Genomic DNA, 21,287 nt, shown 5'->3' on the forward strand with positions numbered 1-21,287 from the left:
TCAGTTGGTCATCGCGTGTCAACTGGAGATAGGTGGAAGAGCCCTGCCACGCACACCCGCACCAATCCCTCCCCTCATGGCCTAGGCAGGAAGGCAGGGGACAGTGTGGGGGTCATCAGACTTAAGATTTTATTTTGCGGAATTAGACACAGCAAAGCTGTGAGATTGACATTGCACCCATGAAGACCCCCCCACCCTGTGCCACGGGGCAGGTACTGGCCACGTCCCAGGGACCACCCTGGCTCTGGAGCTGGGAAACAGGTTTGCCACGGAGGGTTGGGGATGCAGAGTGAGGGCATAATTCAATCACTCGCCACCCCCCACTGCCCTGTCGTTCCAGTTTTGACCCAGGGCAGGGGAGGCAAACGCTGCCTCCGGCCGGAATGACTTGGGAGACGCACACACTCACGCGCACACCAGAGACCGCCCTCGACCCACGTCCCTGGCCATGAGAGGGACCCCTGCTCTCTGCCCAGGGGGAAGGGGGAAGGGGGTCAGTAGGGGGTGAAGACCAGTGTCCCCGGGCTGGTGCGGCCAACAGCCATGGGGGGGCGGAACAGGGCTGGTGCCAACAATGAGCCCGGGAAGATGGCGGCCGTAGGGGCGGAGCTGAGCGCCAGGGGTCCTGGCAGCCCACAGAGAGTGGGAGTGGCGGCCGCTGCAGGTAGGGGGCCGGGCAGGAAGCGTGAGGCCAGGGCCTTGGTCAGCTGCTTCTGCAGGGCCAGCTTAGACTGCGGGGAAGAGACACGTAGAGACACAGAGAGATGGGAGGCAACTGAGAGAGGGCCTGGGACCCCAGGAGTAAGCTAGCTTCCCCACCTCTCCTAAGTAGGTGGGAGACCTGAGGTAGGGGTGATCCAGTTCTTCCCCCAGCCCCTTCAACCCCCATGTCTCTGCCTCAGGAGTGTTGTATGTGTGGTGGGCGGGGGGCAGTCTTCCATGCTTCCCACCTTGTCCCACACCTCCCCATGAATGTCTCAGTCAGGCCCCGAGGTTATTACCTGGAGGCCGGAAGCCGGGGGCTCTCGCTGAAGCCGGCCGTAGGGGCTGAATGTGACTCTGGGGGGCTCCCCCACCAGGTGGTCTCGATGCTTCCGGCTGCTCATGTGCTGGAGCAGGGATGGGGGAAGCGGGGCTTTGGGTGAGAAAGGTCAGAACCAGGGGCCACCCACCTCCACCCCGTCAGGGAGCAGAGTACCTTGACCCGTGCTCACGTCTCTCCCGTCCCCACCTCCCTCCCGCCACCCCCACCGGCTGGCGGGCACCTGCTGGAGCTGCGTTTCCGAGTTGACGTGGACCTGGCAAATAGGGCAGTGGAAGACCTTGGCCTTGGCCTTGACTTTGACCCTGGCCAGGCCGTGAGTGCTGCCCGTGGTCCCGCCTGGCTTGGCCTGGGGCAGCAGCTTACCACGGCCGCGGCGAGGGGGACCGTGTTGACCCTCTGCCATCCACCGGTGCTTGGCCCCTGGTTGGGGGAGAGGAAGAGGGGTCCAGGGAGCACATCCCATCATGGGGCAGGGTTTTGGGGATCCACGGGAGAGTCAAAGTCATTGTAACAAACCCCTTGCTTCCACAGGGTCTGGGTAGACCCAAAGTCCTCTGAGCAGAAAGAGGGAGAGGGGGAGGTCAAGGCCTCCCTGATTTGGGGGGCATTTGCGGGGAGGGGAGATGGCAAGGGTGTTGGAGGGGCAGGGGTGAAGCTGACCTGTGGTGTGTGCTCGGAGCTGCGAGGCAGAGTTGACTGTCACCTTGCACGTGGGGCAGTAGAGCTGCGCCCGGACCCCCTCAGCCTCCTGCCCGCTGGCCAGGGCGGGCGCCACGCTGGCCCCCGCTTCCACTCCATTGGCCTCGGGCCCCGACCCCAGCGAGGAGGCAGAGGAGGAGGCGTCGTCGGAACGGAAGGTGGACTGCGGGGAGCCCAGGGGTGCACAAGGACCAGGAGGCTCCCCCAGGGTGGGTGCTGGGACTACGGGCAGCTGGGCTGCAGGGCACGGGACCCCTGCGGGGGCAGGAGATGGAGCTGGGGAGACACAAAGCAGACCCCTCACAGGGCTGGCCCAGTATCCCTTCCGAGGCAAGGGTGGAGAAGGGTGGGAAGAAGAGGAGAAGGAGACCCAGCCTGGTCCAATTTCCCTCCCACTCCCTCCATGGGTGGAAGTCCCCTCTGTCATCTGACTGCCACCCCTCCTGCTGCTGCTCCCGGGAATCCTGCCCACGGTGGAGCTAGGCATCCCAGACAGTGCCTCCTCCCCCCGCTCCGGCTGCCAGCCTGGCCTTACCCTGCTCCCCAGGGGGCACCGCAGCAGGCAGGGTGGTGGGCTGGCCTCGTTCTGACCGCCAAGTGGGGACCGGTGCCTTCTGCTTCTTCCTGGCAGCTTCGACGGCCTTGAGCTTGCGGGCGTGTTTGTGGCCCTTGTAATGGGCCTCAGCCTGGTTCTGGGCAGGGGAAGCAGGGTCAGGGCCATCGCAAGGGGGAAGCGACCAGACCGATCCCATCACCCGCAAACACACCCCAGAGAGGCGCTCGCACAACCACACACGTGCTCAAAGTACATGGTCACCCAAGTGGCCATACGAGGCACACAGTTACACATTGGCACGCCTAGACGCAAGGCAGTCACGTATGCACCAGCGCTGTGGGCCGTGCCATTGGGGAGGACCCCCCCCCCCCCAACTTCCTAACTTCCCTGGGCTCAGATGGGCCAGGGCTCGGAGCTGGCCGGGGAGATCTGGGGGGCCGGGGGTTGGAAGGCAAGGGGGTGACCAGGGTCAACGGCACCGACACGGACCCAACCCAGTGATCTTGGCATCCGGGGCAGCCCCCGGCCAGGAGACTTGGACAATCCAGCTGCTTAGCAGGGTGGGAGAGGTGACCCCCCACCCCAACCCCGGCTCATGGAGGAGGACTGCCTGGCAGCTCATCTGATGACCCCCCTCCATGAGATAGCAAGGTCATCCCATGGGCTTCAAGCTATCTCCCCGAAGAAACCACCCAGCCTTCACCCTACTAGGAAATGCTGCCTCGGGCCTCACTAGAATACCTCCTGCTGCACTGTGAGTGGGGCCAGGAGTCCCGCTGAGCCGAGGACTATGGAGAGAAGCCTGGAGCGAGATTAGGGAGCTGGTTTCAGAGATGATGGGGAGGGTGGAATCGGAGAAATTATTAATTCCTGGTCAAGGGGAGAAGGCAGCAGTTGCAAACTCGAACTGGAGCAGAACACTGGGCACTGCCCTGGTGGGGACGGGACGGTGAGTGGTAATCTGGGGTGGGCACGAGGTACGTCGCCCTCCTGGCTCCAGTCCTTTGTGTCTGATGGCCTCTATGTCTCTGTGTCTCCTTCCAGTTTCTGCCTCTGCATCTCTGCCCCCCAGCCTATCCCCCGCCCCACTACTGACCCCCCACCCCGGGTCCCCACAGCTTGCTCACCGCTGAGTTGAACTGCAGGTGGCAGATATTACAGGAGATGAAAAGCTTCTTCTTCAGGGGGGAAGGGGCCCCGAAGGTGTGGCTGATCACGGCTTTCTGGACCGGGTCCATCTGTAGAGAGAGCCAACCTCCCCCCCAGTCACCGAGCAGGAGGGGGAGGGGATGGGTGCGGGCGGAGAGGGGACCCTCTGTTTTCCACCCCCCATCTGTGAAACCGCTTGTAGGGGTGGGGGTGAGGGGCAAGGAGGGTCTGTGGGAAAGGACAGTGGCTTGGGCAACCATGTCACATACACAGTCGTGCATCCATAGGGTCTCACGCACACACACTCACCCACACAGTGTCACTCACAGACACCCCCTCGGAGTGACAAACACACACACACACACAAACTCCTCTGCAGTGACTCACCCGCATCCTCTCAGCGTCTTGCAGACACCCACCCAGGGTCAGTCCCAGACCCCACGTCCACAGTATCACACAGACAGCCACCATGTCACACACACACAGACACCCACCCAGGGTCACAATGACAGATCCACACACTCAGTGTCAGACACACAGATGCACAGCCACAACCAGGCATATACACCTTAAGTCAGATTCAATCAGAAGCCCACTTTTAGAGAGATTTAGACATCCAAAGTCACATCTATACACACAGAGAATCAATTTACAGATGCTTAATTCTGGGTTCATCTTCTTCCTTCCCTAAGTGCCCTCCTCCCACCTCACAGTCTTCCTACCTCCTCCTCTTGCCCTGCCTTCCCACTTGTTTCTCAAGAGATCTCCCACCCGCTCTTCAATGCTTTTTCCTCTACCTGCACCTCTGACCTCATCCCCTCTGTTCTTAAAAAGGTTTGCTTTTGCCTTCTGCCTATCACTTATTGCTGTCTTAAACTCTCATTCTCAGATGGTTCCTTTTCCTCAGCTTTCAAACATGCTCAAGATTCCCCTTGCCAAAAAATTAGGGTATTTTTACACTTAAACTTAGAAGGTGTCAAGCACTGTATCAAGTACTGGGGTAAATACAAGATTATCAGATCAGACACAGTCTCTGTTCCACAAGGAACTCACAGTCTAAACAGGAAGGAGAAAGAGTTCTGCACCCGCATTTTTCAATTGCGGAAACTGAAGCACAGAGAAGTTATCTGTTTACCAATGTCATATGGCAGGCAATTGGCGGAGGCAGGATTAGAATCTGGGTCCTCTGACTCCCGGGCTGGTGCTCTTTCCACTATGCCATGGTGCTTCTCAAATAGCTTTCTCTGGCTTCCAACATCCCTCTGAGAGTTCCTCATTCACCTGCTCTTGCTTCCGCACAGACTCCTTCGAAATATTGCCTCCACCTGTTGATTTCACGTCCTCTCCTCCAGCTTTCTTCTAGCCCCTTAGGGGCAGGAAAGAAGTCCAATAATTGTGTTGTACTCTCCCAAGTGCTGAGTACAGTGCTGTGCACATAGTAAGAGATCAGTAAATACCAATGATTAATCAGTCAATCAAGGGAAGCTGAAAGGCCTAGTGGAAAGAGCCTGGGCCTGGAAGTCAGGGGATCTGGGCTTTAAACCTAACTTTACCACTTGTCTGCTGTGGGACCTTGGGCAAATCATCTCTAAAATGGAGACTAAATCCAGTTCACGCCAATTTAGACTTTGAGCCTTATGTGGGACAGGGACTGTGTTCAACTGGATTATCTCGTAGCTGCCTTAGGGCTCAGATCAGTGTTTAACAAATACCATAACCCCCCCCCCCCAGTGGTATTTATTGAGCACCATTACTTAGGATTACACTCTCTTCAATTCCCTGAGCCCTCAGTCCCCAAAGTCACCAATGACCTCCTTTTGGCCAGTTCCCTGAACACTATTCTGTTCTCATCCTCCTTGGTCCTCTAATAATAATAATGTTGGTATTTGTTAAGCACTTACTATGTGCAGAGCACTATTCTAAACACTGGGGTAGATACAGGGGAATCAGGTTGTCCCACATGAGGCTCACAGTCTTAATCCCCATTTTACAGATGAAGGAACTGAGGTCCAGAGAAGTGAAGTGACTTGCCCACAGTCACCCAGCTGACAAGTGGCAAACCCGGGATTCGAACCCATGACTTCTGACTCCCAAGCCCGGGCTCCTTCCACTGAGCGGTGCTGCTTCTCAAGGCTGCTTCTCTAGGCTGTAGCTCATTGTGGGCAGGGAATGTATTTGTTAAATTATTATATCTTACTTGCTCAACTACTTAGTACAGTGCTCTGCACCCAGTAAAAGCTCAGTAAATACAACTGACTTGAGCCACTTTGGACAAGGTAAATGATTCCTTCTTCCTCAAGGCACTTTCAGATCTCAGTTTGACCAACAACAACTTCATCTCACCTCACCCCCATGATTCCTGCCTTTGGGTCTTGTTCTTTGACAACTTTTCCACATCACTTCTCCTAACTGTGGTTGTCTTGCAAGGCATTCATTCATTCAATAGTATTTATTGAGCGCTTACTATGTGCAGAGCACTGTACTAAGCGCTTGGAATTTGCAATTCGGCAACAGATAGAGACAATCCCTGCCCAGTGACGGGCTTACAGTCTAAGGCATCCCCTCCTCTTCTGACTTTATGGTCTCTCAATCCCATGGCACTTACGTACATATCTTTAAATTACATATTATTAATGTCTGTCTCCCCGTCTAAACTGTAAGTTCATTGTGAGCAGAGAATGATGACCCCTGATATGACCCCAGATGATGATTTCCCTTGTTGGCATGTTGACCTCAGTCAATCGTATTTATTGAACACTTACTCTGCGCAGAGCACTGTACTGAGCACTTGGAAGAGTACAGTATAACAGAGTTAGACATATTCCCTGCATACCAAGAGCGTACAGCCTAGAGGGAAGAGAGAAGTATAGAAGACCTAGAGAAGAACCTTAGAGGACACCCACCACAAGAGGATGAGAGAGAGATGAGGAGGAGGAGCCGGCAAACAAAACTGAGGAGTGGACAGAGCGGTAACAGGAGAAACAAGGTCATTGATGACATTAGAGAGAACTGCCTCGGAGTGAAGGAGTGAAAGCCGAACTGTGAGATTGAATAATGGGAGAGAGCTCCCTAGGACTAGATTGATTGATGTATCATTGTCCTTCAAATTCAGTGATGTATAGTCATCCTTCAAATTGGGGAAGCGGTGTGACCTAGTGGAAAGAGCATGGGCCTGGGAGTCAGAGGACCTGGGTTCTAATCCCAGCTCCACATTTGTCTGCTGTGTCATCTTGAGTAAGTCACTTCACTTTTCTGTGCCCCAGTTTACATTTACAAATGACATTTACATTTACAAATGACATTTACAAATATCCCCAATTGTAAAATGGGGGTTAAAGCTTTGAGGCTTCTCTTGACTGTTAAGTTCATTGGGGGCAGGGAATGTGTCTGTTTATTGTTATATTGTACTCTCCCAAGGCTTAGAACAGTGATCTGCACACAATAAGTGCTCAATAAATGCAACTGAATGACTGTGAGACATGGACTGTGTCCAAACTGATTATCTTGTCTCTACCCAAGAGTTTAGTACAGTGCCTGGCTCATATTAGGTGCTTAACAAATACTGTGGAAAAAAAAAAGGCACCACTGATGGTGAGTTCACCTATGAATAAGGATGGGGCTCATTAGGCCAATGTAGGAGCCACAGTTCTGGCCAAATTGTGCACACAAAAAGGTTGTCTCTTTGTGGGTCACTCTAATGGTGCCATTTTCTCTTTTGCCTCCTTGTCTCTCTTTTCATTCTAAGCTTTTGCTCAGAGAGAGTTGCTCCCTTCTTGATGGCGGGGCACCTTTCATCCTCATCTACTCACCTGGTTTCAACTACCACCGCTAAATGGTTGAATCCCAGATCTATCTCTCAAAGCTTGATCTCCAATTCTGCATCACTGCATGCCTCCCGGACATTCTTAGATGTCCTTCTGGCACCTTAAACTCCACATGACAAAAACCAAATTCCCCATCTTTCTCCTTAAAACAACATCCCCGACCCGGATTTACCCATCTCATTCAACACCACCCCCATCTTCTCAGAGGGCCACAACCACAGTGTCCTCCTCGACTGTTCACTATTGTTTAATTCGCACATCCAATCCACTGTCAAATCCTCCCGGATTTTCCTACAGAATATTGCCCGGATTGGCCCCTTCTTCTCCACCAAAACTGCCACCACCCTGGTACAGCATGGCCTAGTGGATGGAGTATGGGCCTGGGGTTCTAATCCTGGCTCCACCACTTGTCTGCTGTGTGATGTTGGGCAAGTCGCTTCACTTCTCTGTGTTTCAGTTCCCCCATCTGTAAAATAAAGACTGTGAGCCCTATGTGGACAGGGACTCCGCCCAACCTAATTAGGTTGTATCTATCCCAGCTCTTAGAACAGTGTTTGGCATATATAAAGTGCTAAACAAATACTATTGCTATAATAATTATTATTATAAGCTCTGGTCTTGTCCCAGCTAGACTAGCTCATCAGCCCCCTCCCTGGTCTCCCAGCCTCCGGACTCTCTCCTCTTCTATCTACACTCCACTCTGGAGCACGGATCATCATTCTGAACGATGGATCGACTTACAGCTTTCCTCTCCTCAAACCCTCCACTGGCTCCGTGAGCCTTTTTGCAGCAAATACAGACTCCTCACAATCAGTTTGAAGGCTCTCCACCACCTGGAACCACCTCACCTCTTTGCTTCCTTCTCCCATGACTCCCAATTTGCTGCTTTTGCTCCTCCCAAGACAATCATCTAACTTTGGCTCACTCTCACCTCTCTCCCCTCCCTCCTCTTGCTCAGACTTGGAACTGGCCCCCTTCCCCACATCAGACAGACCCCAGCCCTTCCCAGATTCAAAACCCTTCTAAAATCCCACCTCATCCAACAAGCTTTCTTTGATTCATTTCCCAGCCCCCTGGTCAACTTCGGTCAACTCTAGCACTTATGAACTTATTTACACCTTCCTGAGCACTCGGGTATATATGCCTACTCAGTTTATTTATTTTTGACCTCTCTAGTGTAAAGATTTTATGTTTCCTCTATTAGAGTGCAAGCTCTCTGGGGCCTTTTTTAAAAAAAGTTTTTTTATGGTATTTGTTAAGTGCTAACCATGTGTCAGGCACTGAACGAAGCCCTGGAGAAGATAGAAGCTAATCAGATTGGGCAAGATCTATGCCCCACATGGGGCTCACAATCTTAATCCACATTTTATAGATGAGGTAACTGAGAAACAGAGAAGTGAAATAATATGCCCAAGCTCTCAAAGTGACAAGTGGCAAAGCCAGAATCAAAACCCAGGTCCTTCTGAAGCCCGGGCCAGTGCTCTATCCAATAGGCCACATTGCTTCTCCAAGAGTCTTTGTACTTTCTGAGGTATTTCCTAAAACCCTGGTGAAGGGGACTCCCCCAAGTGGGTGTTCAATAAATACTGCTGTTAGTATTACTGTACCTCCTCTTGCCTCCCTGACACCTCCACTCTCTTTTGCGTGCTCCTCCTCCCCCTTCCATCCCTTAACTTTAGGGGTCCTTCAAGGTTCAGATCTTAGTCCCCTTCGATTCTCCATCTACGCTCACTCCCTTGGAGAACTCATTCGCTCCCAAGGCTTCAACTATCATCTCTATGCAGATGATGCCCAAATCTCTTCCCCTGTTCTCTCTCCTGCCCTCCAGGCTCGCATCTCCCCGCCTCCAGGACATCTCTACTTGGAAGTCCTCCCACCACCTCAAACTCAACATGTCCAAGACAGACAGAGCTCCTTATCTTCCCTCCCAAACCCAGTCCTCTCCCTGACTTTCCCGTCACTGTGAACGGCACAAGCATCCTTCCCATCTCACAAGCCCGCAACCTGGGTGTCATCCTCGACTCCGCTCTTTCATTCACCCCACACATCCAATCTGTCACCAAATCCTGCTGGTCTCACCTTCACAATATCACCAAAATCCACCCTTTCCTCTTCATCCATCCATATCACCTCGACTCGCTTCTTTTGCTCTTCCCACCCCACGGCAATTATGTATATATCTATAATTCTATTTATATTGATGCCTGTTTACTTGTTTTGATGCCTGCTCCCCAACTCTAGACTGTAAGGCCTTTGTGGGTAGGGATTGCCTTTCTTTACTGCTGTCTTGTACTTTCCAAGCCCTTAGTACAGTGCTCTGCACACAGCAACTGCTCAATAAATGAGCAGATGATGAGCAAATGATAATAATAATAATAATAATGTTGGTATTTGTTAAGCGCTTACTATGTGCCGAGCACTGTTCTAAGCGCTGGGGTAGACATAGGGGAATCAGGTTGTCCCACATGGGGCTCACAGTCTTAATCCCCATTTTACAGATGAGGGAACTGAGGCACAGAGAAGTTAAGTGACTTGCCCACAGTCACACAGCCGACAAGTGGCAGAGCTGGTATTCGAACTCACGAGCTCTGACTCCAAAGCCCGTGCTCTTTCCACTGAGCCACGCTGCTTCTCCAGCGTGATGAGAAGTAGCAAAGTATAGTGAGGAGACCAAGTACCTGGGAGTCAGAAAGTCAAGGGCTCTAATTCCAGCTCTGCCACTTGTCTGCTGTGTGACCTTGGGCAAATCACTTCACATCTCTGGGCCTCAGTTACCTCACCTGTAAAATGGGGATGAGACTGTGAGCCCCACGTGGGACAGGGACTGTGTCCAACCCGATCTGCTTGTATCTACCTTAGAGCTTAGTATAGTGCCTGGCACATAGTTAAGTGCTTAAAAAGTACCATTATTACTATTAGTAATAATAAATACTATTGAATGAATGAATGTCCCACTGGTGCCTCAAACTCAACATGTCCAAAACTGAACTTCTCATCTTCTCATCCACCCATTCCTCCTCCTAACTTTCCCTTTTCTCTCAAAGACACCAACATCCTCCCCGAAACCCACGACCTCGGTGCCACCCTCAACTCCTCATTTTTTGCCTCCATGCTCAGTCTAGCGTATTTACTGAGAGTTTATTGTGTGCCAACCTCTGTATTAAGCGCTAGATCCTGCCGGTTTTTCCTCCATGACATTCTCTGGATCCACCCCTCCTTTTCCCCCAATGGTCACCACCCTAGCCAAAGTTGTTGTCGTCTTCTGGCTGGTTTCTGTTCCTGCCTCCCTGCTGGCCTCCCTGCCTCCAGCCTCTCCCCCTCACACCGTGTTACCCACTGCTGCTCAAACTGCCTTCCTGAAATGCCGCTCAGCTCACCCTTCTCTACTCCTCAAACATCTCCAGTGGCCGCATTTAAGCACTAAGTACAGTGTTAAGTGCTTAGTACAGTGAGAAGCACAGATGAGAAGCAGCGTGGCTCAGTGGAAAGAGCACGGGCTTTGGGGTCAGAGATCATGAGTTCGAATCCCGGGTCTGCCACTTGTCAGCTGTGTGACTGTGGGCAAGTCACTTAACTTCTCTGTGCCTCAGTTACCTCATCTGTAAAATGGGGATTAAGACTTGTGAGCCCCACGTGGGACAACCTGATTCCCCTGTGTCTACCCCAGCGCTTAGAACAGTGCTCTGCACATAGTAAGCGCTTAACAAATACCAACATTATTATTACAGTGCTTTACACACAGTAAGCACTCACTAATCCAATTGAATGATTCTCCTTTCACAGCCAATAAATTCCTCACTCCTGGTTTCCAGGCAACCCATCAGTTTTATCTCCCCATCATCTTTTCGCCTCCTTCCTCCACTACCCTGCTTCATTCATTCAATCGTATTTATTGAGCGCTTACTGTGTGCAGAGCACTGTATTTCACTCCTTCCATGCTGACCTCTTGGCCATGCCTCAGTTTATATACTCTCCCACCCACAAGCCCTCACTCCAGTCCTTCTCCCTTCCTGGAACATTTTCCCCAACATCAGATCCCCCAGAACACATTGTTTGCCATCTTCAAAATACCTTGAAATCCCTCCAAGGGGCCTTTCTCAGACCAGGTGACCCTATTAGCCACTCTATCACCTGGGTCTGTTTTTATTTCTACTACGCTCTCTCCCCAAACCTTTGCGTATTCATCAATTCTGTCCCATTCTCCCCATTAGACAGGGGATGAAAAATGGGGATGAAGACTGTGAACCCCATGTGGGACAACCTGATTCCCGTGTCTACCCCAGCGCTTAGAACAGTGCTCTGCACATAGTAAGCGCTTAACAAATACCAACATTATTATTAGACTGCAAGCTTGTTGAGGGCAGGGATTGGGTCTTCCACTTTTATTATATGGTCCCAGGACCCCCTCCAGTATTCTGCTCTGTTCACAGCAGGCACTTAATAAGGCATCCTACACACTTATATACTTTTATATTTGATTAGTCACTTACTCATCTAGTTTAACTGTGGTCTACTGGAAAGAGCATGGGCCTGGGCCTGAGAGTCAAGGGGCCTGGGTTCTAATCCCAGCTCCATTCTTGCCTGCAGTGTGACCTCAGGCAAGCCACTTGACTTCTCTGGGCCTCAGTTTCCTCATCTGTACAAAGGAAGATTCCATACCTGTTTTCCTTCCCCCTTAGATTATGAGCCCCACGTAGGGGACAGGAACTTTGTCCAACTTGATGATATTGTATATACTCCAGCACTTAGTACAGAGCTTGGCCAATACTAAGCACTTAAATACCAAATAATAATATTAAATAATTATATTTGTTAAGCATTTATTATGGCCAGGCACTGTTCTAAGCATTAGGGTAGATACAAGATAACTGGGTTAGACACAATCCTTGTCCCCTTTAGGGCTCACAGTCTTAAGCCCCATTTTACAGATGAGGGAAGAGGGAACTGGGGCACAGAGAAGTTAAGTGACTTGCTCAAGGTCACACGGCAGACACGTGAAGCCGGGATTAGAACCCATGATCTTCTGACTCCCAGGCCCGTGCTCTATCCACTAGACCATGCTGCTTCCTCTCGATCATTGGTAAATTCTTTGGTATCTGTCTTCCCCACTAAAATCTAAGCTCTTTGAGGGCAGAGATTATGTCTTTCACCTCTATTTTGGTTCCCAATGCTTTAGCACACAGTAGCCACTCAATAAATGCTACTGACTGATCACTGACTGCACAAAGGAGGTGCCCAGTACAGTGCTCCCCACATACAGTATAGGTATCAAGTACAGCGCATTACTCTCAGGAGGCTCGGCACATTCTGGGGAGAAAGAGACTCTTGCCACCCACTCCACCCACAATACAGGGTCACAGACGGAGTCACACTTAAACACCACAGTCACATCCTCCCCAATACACACCCATACAGTCCCAAACAACCCATACAAGCTGGGGTGGGGGGTACGGGTCATGAGGTGCAGATGGAGGTGAGGAAATGGGATGGAGGCAGGCCCCAGACAGACAGACACACCCAACGGGCCACCCTGGCCGAGGCCAACTGTGCCCACCTTGGCCCCCCACTGACCGTGTGGAAGTTGGGGAACAAGCCCAGAGCGCTGGCCCCGCTCAGGTGGAAGGTCAGAAAGTGCTTGAGGTCCAGCGGGGGCTGCAGGGGTCGGGTGGCCAGTGGCAGGGGGGCCAGCAGGGGGCTGGGGGCTCCAGCGGGGCCTGGGGGCGGGACAGAGAGAGGGACAGGGCTCAGCTGGGTGGGGCGGGGGGAGGGACCCAGGGCAAAATCCTCCCATCGGCACAGGGGGCCGAGATGGGGGGCCCCGAGTGGGTTACCCCCATCCCCCCTCGCCTGCACCCGCAACTGGAAAGGGGGCTGGAGCATCTGTTCCCACCACCCAGTGTGACCGACAGAGAAACAGAGGCTCAGAGCAGGTGATGAAGTTGACAAAGGTCACACAGCACTTGGCAGGGAGGATTTCCAACCCAGGCACTCCAGCTAGCGGCCGCAGTAGAGATGGGGCTGGGCCAGATTCCAGAGGGCAGTGGTCAATCTGCCCATCCGGTCCTCATCTTTTCCCTGGGGGGAGTCCCCTCTTTCCACCCCATCCAGGGGAATTACAGTCTGGGGAACAGAGAGGACCCAACACTCCAGCCAGGTGCTCAGTACCCGGGGAGGCAAAGACAGGGCCGAAGGGGATGGGGTCATTCCAGCCATCTCCTAGTTTCTATGCTCCCCTGTGCACCCCCTCCCCTCGCACCCCAGGCATCTGGCAAGGGTCTCTCCTGTAATGATATCTCGGGTGGGGAGGGGGGAGATGCTACATTTTGGGGGGTCCTGCTTCTCAGAAGTTTCACTCTTCTCCCTCTCTCCATCCCAGACTCTGACCACTATCCCTCCCACTGTACCTGTCCAATGGGGAAGGAGAGGAGGAATCTCCCCCAACCTGCCCCCATTCCCAAAATCCCTCAGACATGAGTTAACTCTGCAGTGGTCATCACGAGGGGGATCCCGACTTGGCTGCATCACTGCTCCCCACGCGCTTCCTCCTGCAGCTCCAGTCTCCCCAGGGTCCAGAGGAGTGACCGGGGCACCTGCAGCCCCTCAGTCTGATGCTCTGACCTCTGACACCCGCTAGACCGGGCCCCTTCCTACTCCAGGAAGTCTTTCCTGAGGTGACAGGTCCTTAATAACCCCCTCCTCCAATCTTGACAGTGAGACCCCAGAGGGCAGGGGCTTTTGCGTTTCCCAGATCCTCCCTCTCCCCCACAAATTACCAGCACTGAGGGCGGTGGGGAAGGGAGCAGAAGTGGTCAGTCCCCAGACCCAGGAATTGTCTCTTTCCGGGTTACAGAATACTCTGCCTAAGAGGTGCGCACAGTCCCCGATAGTTCAGAAGGGAGAATTGTGCTTGGAAACTGAGGCAGTCTGGGGGACAACGAAAGAGGCCGGGGGCTGGGGCTGTCACTATCAGGTAGCCCTTTTGATCCTGGCTGGCACTGGGCCGGGAGGGGCGGGCGAGGGGGGAGGGCATACAGGTCGGGGGGGGGCTCAGGGAGCGGGACGCCCCACCCCACCGCCCTTCTCCACCCCTAGCAGAGGACAGGCCTATGCTGGGTGCCCCGGGGACACAGAGCTGTGTTTGGTAGATTCTGTATTTCTGCAGCTACATACACGCCTATAAACATGCCGGGCAGGCCTGGCGGCCACAGTCCAACCTGAAAAGCAAAAAGGAGGGGTCTTTCTGCGGCCGGCCGGCCAAAGGGACACCCGTATGGGCGGCCAGCGGAGGGGGGCCTGGAGCCCTGGAGACTAAGGACCAACCGGGGGAGGTTTGGTCCATTTAGAGTGGTGGGTGCATCCGGGGCAGAGCGGGGCTTCCCGTCCCCCAAAACCGGAGCGGGTCCCAAATCCACATCCGCCCGGACCCCCGGCAGGTCCCGTCCCGTCCAGCCGCCCTTCCCTTCCCTCCCCGCCGAACCGGCCCCCAGGCCGGCTGTTGGTCACTTGCCCCGGCCGCTGCCGCCCCCCCGCGCCCCCTCAAAGTACTCGACCGCCAGCCCGAAGTCGAAGTCGGGGGCCGCGGGGCCGTCCACGGCGATCTTGAGGGCCGGCCCGGGGCCCTCTCTCCGCCGCTGCTGCTGCTGCTGTTGCTGCCTCCCCCTCCAACGCCTCTGCAGGGCCCGGCTCCGCCCCACCTTGAGGGCCAGCGCGGTGCCGGCGGGAGCGGCCAGGGCCAGCGCGGCCAGGGCGGCGAAGTCGGGGAAGAGCTCATGCATCTCGGAGCGGGCGCGGGCCAGTGTGGAGCACAGCTCCCTCAGGCTGAGCGGCCCCAGGCTGTGCACCACCCGCTTGAAGAGGGGGAAGTCGCTCAGCGCCCGCTCGCTGACCACTGCAGGGGCATAGGTGGCCAGCAAGGCCCTCAGGGCGCCCTCCCCATAGCCGCCGAGCTCCTCCAGCGCCCGCGGGTAGCGCTCGGGGCTGAAGACGGCGGCCAGCGAGTCCACGGCGTCCAGCGCAGAGGCGGGGAAGCGGTCCAGCAGGCGGCCGCGGGTTCCTTCCAGGTACGTCTCGCGCAGGCGCTCGAAGCTCTTCAGCTGGGCCCGTGAGCATCCGGCCAGCTCCACACCCTTGTAGAAGAAACGGCCTTCACCTGCCCCCCCCCCACCACTGCCCCCGCCTCCTCCGGTCACCCCTGCTGCCGGCCGCCGGCTCACCTCCTGCAGGAACCCCTGGAAGTGGGGGCCCCCGGCGGCCTTCTGGGCCTGCAGCGCGGCCACCGTGGCCACCACGGCCGGCTTGACCTGGCCCAGGTCGGGCCCGTCTCGCTGGAACAGGCGGCCCAGCTTCCGCAGAGCATCAAGGGCGTCCAGCAGGACCTTGGTGAAGGCCACGAAGCAGAACTGCTTCAGCTCAGCGCCCAGGGCGGGCGCCACGGCCGAGGCCCCCGCCGCGCCCTCGAGCCACAGGACCAAGCCGGGCCAGGCGGCATCCACGGCCCGGACGGCGGGGAACACGGACGTCCAGGGCACCTCCCCGTCCGGCTCCACCTCGGCCCGCTCCAGCACGGCCCGCAGCTCTGGAGGGCACCGACCGTCCCCCTGGGCCCCGGCGTAGAGGCGGTAGACGGCGTCCACCGTGGTCTCGTAGCGTCGGATGGCATCCCCCGGACCGGGGGGCAGAGCCCCACGGGGCGGGAGGCAGTGCAGCTCGGTCAACAGGGGGCAGGCGGCCCGCAGACGGGGGCCCACGCCGGTCAGCCGGGCGGCCGTGAGGGCCGAGCCGTCCGAGCTCAGCCAGGCCACCTTGGACGGAGGCACCCGGAAGGCCCGCAGGACCTCGACCAAGCGGTCCGCGGCCATGGCCGCCGTCACCTCCCCCGGCTGGAGCTCAAAGCTGCCCAGGTAAGTGACGGCCGTCTGCCCGTCGCAGGGCGACACCGTGCAGGTGAACAGGACCAGCGTCCGGTGCTCCAGGATGTCCACCGTCTCATCCACCACTAGGCCGACGAAGGGTGACGCCCGCAGCCGGTGGCGGTCCTCGTCATGCAGGACCTTCACGATGGCCTCCTGGTAGGGTGGGGAGGGCGGAGAAGGGAAGGGCACAGAGTTCAGACTGCTTGCTGGGCACCGCTTATCACCCTGCAGTGTGAGGGATGGAAGGCAGACTTCTCCTTGGTCAGAAACAGGATGAGAAGGGTAGGCCAGGACTCCTCCTTTCCCGGGGAGGATGGAGTCTTTGTGTGAGAGACAGGGAGTTTGGTGGCAGGGGGAGGACAGGTTAACCCTTGTCCTAGTGTGAGACTACCTAGGTCTCGGTCCCTCATCCTGGACCCGAAGGGGTCAGGGGTCACAGGCCAACCTGACCCTTTGGTCCTGAATTTTCCAGATTCCCTTCGGCCGCTCACACGGTCGGGGCAAATCCTGACTAAAGCCAGGGGGGCGGCTTGAGAAGGGGTGGCTTCATTCTTTCATTCAATTGTACTTATTGAGTGTTTACTGTGTGCAGAGCACCGTGCACGGGATCGGAAAGGGATTGAATTCTCTCTCCCGACCCTGGCCCTGCCCCAGTCCCAGCCCGGGTCTGAATCCAACCAGGTTCAGGGAAGGGCAAATGACCCTCAAGTCTGGGCTCCTCCCCAGGTTGGGGGGAGGGAGTCAACGTCTGTTTGCTGTTTCCGATCCCTTCTCTCGGCAGCCCAGCCTTGTCAATAACCAGGGGCCGGCCGGCCAGCAACAGAACGTCGGTGACTTCTTGGCGCGGCAAGGCAGGCTGGTGATTTTCTGCAAGGCAATGCAAAACCAGTCCCCCCAATCCAGGACCACACAAGGAAACTCAGGCTCTTCCCCTCCCACCCAAAGTCAGCTCACCCACCTGCATCTCTCTGACGCTGCCCGGGTGGTAGGAGTCGCCTTGCTCGGAGTCCAGCAGGGCCTGGCACAGGTTGAACTTCTGGAACTCGAGCAGCGACAGGCACCGGTCATCCGGGATCTCCTCTTTGGCCATCCAGTAGACCGTGGTCAGCACGGCCACCTTGGCCGGGTTCACCTCCACCTTGATGGCGGCGGGGGCGGCGGGGGCGGCGGGAGGGTCCAGGCGGCCCCCGGGGGCGTCGCAGGCGGGCTGCTCGCGGTTCACAGCCAGGGCCTGGCGGTGGGCTCCCGACGTGACGTGGCGGAGCAGGGCGTGGCGCTGGAAGTTGTCGGTGCCCACGGTGAAAGCGTTCTCGGCCTTGCCGTGCTTGTTGCGGACCAGGGCCTGCCGGCACTCGCCGCAGAACATGAGCTTGCGAGCGTAGTCGAACTCCAGCCAGGCGAACTCCTCCTTCCAGTGCTCGTTGAAGTAGCGCTTGCACTTCTTGTTCGAGTTCGATGCCTCCCCGGCTGGCTTCTTCCCCGGAGGGACCATAGCGCCGGCCCTGCCCCCTTCCCCCCCCCGCCCCTCCCCCCCTCGGGCAGCGGAGGAGAGAGGGGGAGAGGAGAGGGTGGCGGGGGCTGGGGTGAGGGGGCAGGTCCGGGGACAGGAGCCGGCTACCCCAACAAGCAAATTCTATTAAAGCTCCACCGGGCCGGGACTGGGGACAAAAGAGACAACGGGAGAGGGGTTAGGGGACACCTGCAGCTTGAGGGGTTATTTGGGGTGGGTGCGTGGGGGACACAGTGGCTAGGGAGGAGGGTTGCATTTGGCATCTACCCCCTCCCGCCCCGACTCAATCACTCTCAATTCCCACTGCTGAAGGAATGGGGTGGGGGTTTGGGGGTTGCGAATGGGTAGGAGGACCTGTGCAAATAATCACAGATTCATCATCCACCTGGAGGCTGCCATCCTTCTACATCCTCCTCATCCCCTCCTACCTAAGTATGAGGCAGCCTCTGTGCCCCCCCAGATAACTGTGAGCCCCCTCCCCTTAACCCCACCAGATATGGGCATACACACACAGGCACACATACATGCACACATACAAATGGACACGCACACATGCCCTGACAGGGTCAGGTTGGAGTCTGGGGAAACTTTGCTCTGCCCAGGAGCTGAATATACCAGCCCCCCGGCCCCCTACCCTATGACCGGTCTAAATCCCTATCCCCCAAAGCTGGAAAAACATCCAGATCGGGGCGGGCTACAGCTGCGGAGAAAACAGCTGGTCACATTCGAGTAGGAGAAGCCAGCCTAAGCCCCAAAGAAACCAGGCAGAGGTCAAGTCACCCAATCCCCCTCTTTTCTCCCAAGGGCCAGAGCCTGTCTCGGGAGCCTGCTAGGCCCTGTGGGGGGGATGGGAGAGATTTGAGGGAAACCAAGGGGAGGTGTATTATGCCGGACCCTAGGACTTCTTAAATGGGGGGTGAGGGGGAATGCATTTCCTATCTGGGTGGAGGGGGGCATGCAAACTGACTGGGACTCCCCTAAAACAAACGAGGGGGTGGGGAGGAGTTGGGGGTGCAGAAAGGGGCCTGCGGCCTCAAGGAGGGGTGTGCCACTGATCTCACACTCCCCATGTCACCCTGCCTGCCCCCTCTCCCGCTTTCCTTCCCCCAGGGAGTCCTCAGTAACCACCAAGCTTTATCCCTCGGCGGCGCGGTGGGGGGCGGCTGGAGCCGTCTGGGGGCTTTTGCTTTCAGTGCGGCCCGGGGGTGGCCGAGGTCGGTTGATGGGACAGCATCCTGTCCGCCGGCGTGGGGCCGGGACACGGGTGGGGGGGCGGGGTCCTGAAAATCTCAGCCCGGGAGGGTAAAGAGAGGGGAACCTCCCCCTTCGGACCCCCCTCAAAAAACACACACACACGCACAGACACACCCGCCCCGCCCCGCCCCGCCCCGCAAGCCTTCCCGGCCGAGCCTCGGCGGGGCTGGAGGTGGCGGGTCACGCGTGGGCCCTTCGTCCGGGCCGCCCCCTCCCCACAACCCCTTACACACTCACGGAGACATGGGAGTCGCCATCTTGCGCGGACGCTGATCTTTCCTCCTCCTCCTCCTCCTCCTCCTCCTCCTCCTTTCCTCCTCCTTCTCCTCCTCTCCTCCTCCTCCTCCCACCAGGATCCACAGTAGCCACTAGCGGCCGCCGGCCCGAGGCGCTGGCTCGGGCGACCCACTCGGGACCAGCCCACTCGGGACCAGCCCACTCGGGACCGCGGCCCTTTCCCTTCTCCCTTCCTACCTCAGCCTCACCCAAGGGCGGGAGCGACGCCAGGAGGTGGCGGGGAACGGGTCTATCGACTAGCGTGCTCTCCCAAGCGCTTAGCACAGTGCTCTGCGCACGGTAAGCGCTCGGTAACGGCCGTTGATTGACGGGTGGGAGGGGAGGGGGCTCTCCTACGGGAGGGGTGGGGGCGGGGGAGGCCCCAGTCGGACCCTCTCAGGGGTTGGGGGGGCGGGGGGTTGCAGCAGGACGGACGGAGGAGAATAATGATAATAATGCTGGTACTTGTTAAGCTCCTACTCTGTGCCAAGCACTGTTCTAAGCGCTGGGCTAGATACGAGGTTATGGGGTTCACATGGGGCTCACGATCCTTAATCCCCAGTTTCCAGATGAGGCAACTGAGGCACCGAGAAGAGAAGCAGCGTGGCTCAGTGGAAAGAGCCCGGGCTTGGGAATCAGAGGTCATGGGTTCAAATCAAAGCGAATCGTGACTTTGGGCGGGTCACTTCACTTCGCCTCAGTTACCTCATCTGGAAAATGGGGATGAAGACTGAGCCCGACGTGGGACAACCTGATCACCTTGTATCCTCTCCAGCGCTTAGAACAGTCCTTGGCCCACAGTAAGCGCTTAACAAAAACCATCATTATTAAGTGACTTGCCCAGATGAGCCCGTCATTGGACAGAGATTGTCTCTATCTGTTGCCGAATTGTCCATTCCAAGCACTTAGTACAGTGCTCTGCATATAGTAAGCGCTCAATAAATACTATTGAATGAACACAGCAGACAAGTGGCGGAGGCGGGATTAGAACCCACGACCTCTGACTCCCAAGCCGGCGCTCTTTCCACTAAGCCACGCTGCTTCTCAGGTTAGACAGCCGCGAGGACTTCCCAGCTGTCGGGGGAGGGCGGAGTGGACCCCTGCCCTTCAGATGTCTCCCCCCAGGAGAGAACCCCCCGCCCCCGGCTCTCAGACACCTCTGCCAGCGTGGGAGCCGGAACAGGGGCAAGGGGGCAGAATCAGCTGCCCCTTTCCCCCCGCGCCCTCCTCCCACGCGTGGCGGGGGTCGCGGAGGCACAACGGAGCCTCCTCCCGAGGGGGCGAGGGCACAAAGATCGCCCACGGACCCAAGAGCTCTTCGGTCACGCGTGGGAACTCCCCGTCCCGCCGGTCGGACTCCGCCTGGATCGGGTTTGGGGAGGAAGGGGAGGGAGAGGGCCGAGCTGACCCTCCGGGTTTAGGAGGAAGGAGGAGCGGGGAGACACACCAAAAAGGGAACCCTCAGATGGCGGGGGGTGGGGGGAGATGGCCGGGGGAAAATGATTCTGGAAAAACTTGGGAATGGGACTTCGTGCTTCTTGGTGAATGTCTGTGTATTTGCATTGGGCAGGGGTGGGGGGAGATCATCTGTGTGCACAGGTGTGGTTGGATAGCTCCATTAATTAACCATTAATTATTATGGTTATTATTAGTAATAATAATGATAACAAAGGCCCAACCCTCATTTCCCCATCTGCCGTCCCCTCTGCGTCGACCTTGGACTTGACACTTTGATACTCTCCCAGCCCCACAGCACTTACGTAATATCCTTACACCCTACAATTTCTCCTATCCGTAATTTATTTTCAAGTCTGTATCCCTCTGAAGAACAGGGATCACGTCTTCCAACTTGTACTTTCCCAAACACTTAATATAGTGCTCTGCACACAGTAAGAGCTCAATAAATACCCTCGATGATGACGATGATATCCTCATAGTCTACTATTTCCCTCTCTGTAATGTCTACCTCGTCCTACAGACTGTAAACTCCTTGTGCTCAGGGATCGCGTCTCCCAACTCGTACTTTCCCAAGCACTGACTACGGTGTTCTGCATCCAGTAGG

General features: G+C 56.3%; 2 protein-coding genes across 2 annotated transcripts; both read right to left on the minus strand.

Annotated features, from left to right (window-relative positions):
- Nucleotides 1-111: 111 nt before the first annotated feature.
- Nucleotides 112-12,994, minus strand: LOC100077714 (zinc finger protein 385C; the record flags this gene model as incomplete). Its single annotated transcript, XM_029074809.2, has 7 exons — nucleotides 112-731; nucleotides 1,002-1,109; nucleotides 1,266-1,465; nucleotides 1,706-2,020; nucleotides 2,280-2,436; nucleotides 3,428-3,538; nucleotides 12,845-12,994. Coding segments are annotated over 7 exons (1,278 nt in total), but the record flags the coding sequence as incomplete, so codon positions are not given.
- Nucleotides 12,995-14,333: 1,339 nt separating this feature from the next.
- On the minus strand, nucleotides 14,334-17,697 carry C11H17orf113 (chromosome 11 C17orf113 homolog). The gene is made up of 2 exons (XM_007658852.2): nucleotides 17,144-17,697; nucleotides 14,334-16,338 (listed from the first exon to the last, which is right to left on the minus strand). The coding sequence occupies exons 1-2, from the start codon at nucleotides 17,675-17,677 to the stop codon at nucleotides 14,773-14,775; spliced, it is 2,100 nt and encodes a 699-aa protein (XP_007657042.2). The 5' UTR covers nucleotides 17,678-17,697; the 3' UTR covers nucleotides 14,334-14,772.
- Nucleotides 17,698-21,287: the final 3,590 nt, after the last annotated feature.

This window comes from Ornithorhynchus anatinus, chromosome 11 (genome assembly GCF_004115215.2).
Source record: "Ornithorhynchus anatinus isolate Pmale09 chromosome 11, mOrnAna1.pri.v4, whole genome shotgun sequence".
Lineage (NCBI taxonomy): Eukaryota > Metazoa > Chordata > Mammalia > Monotremata > Ornithorhynchidae > Ornithorhynchus > Ornithorhynchus anatinus.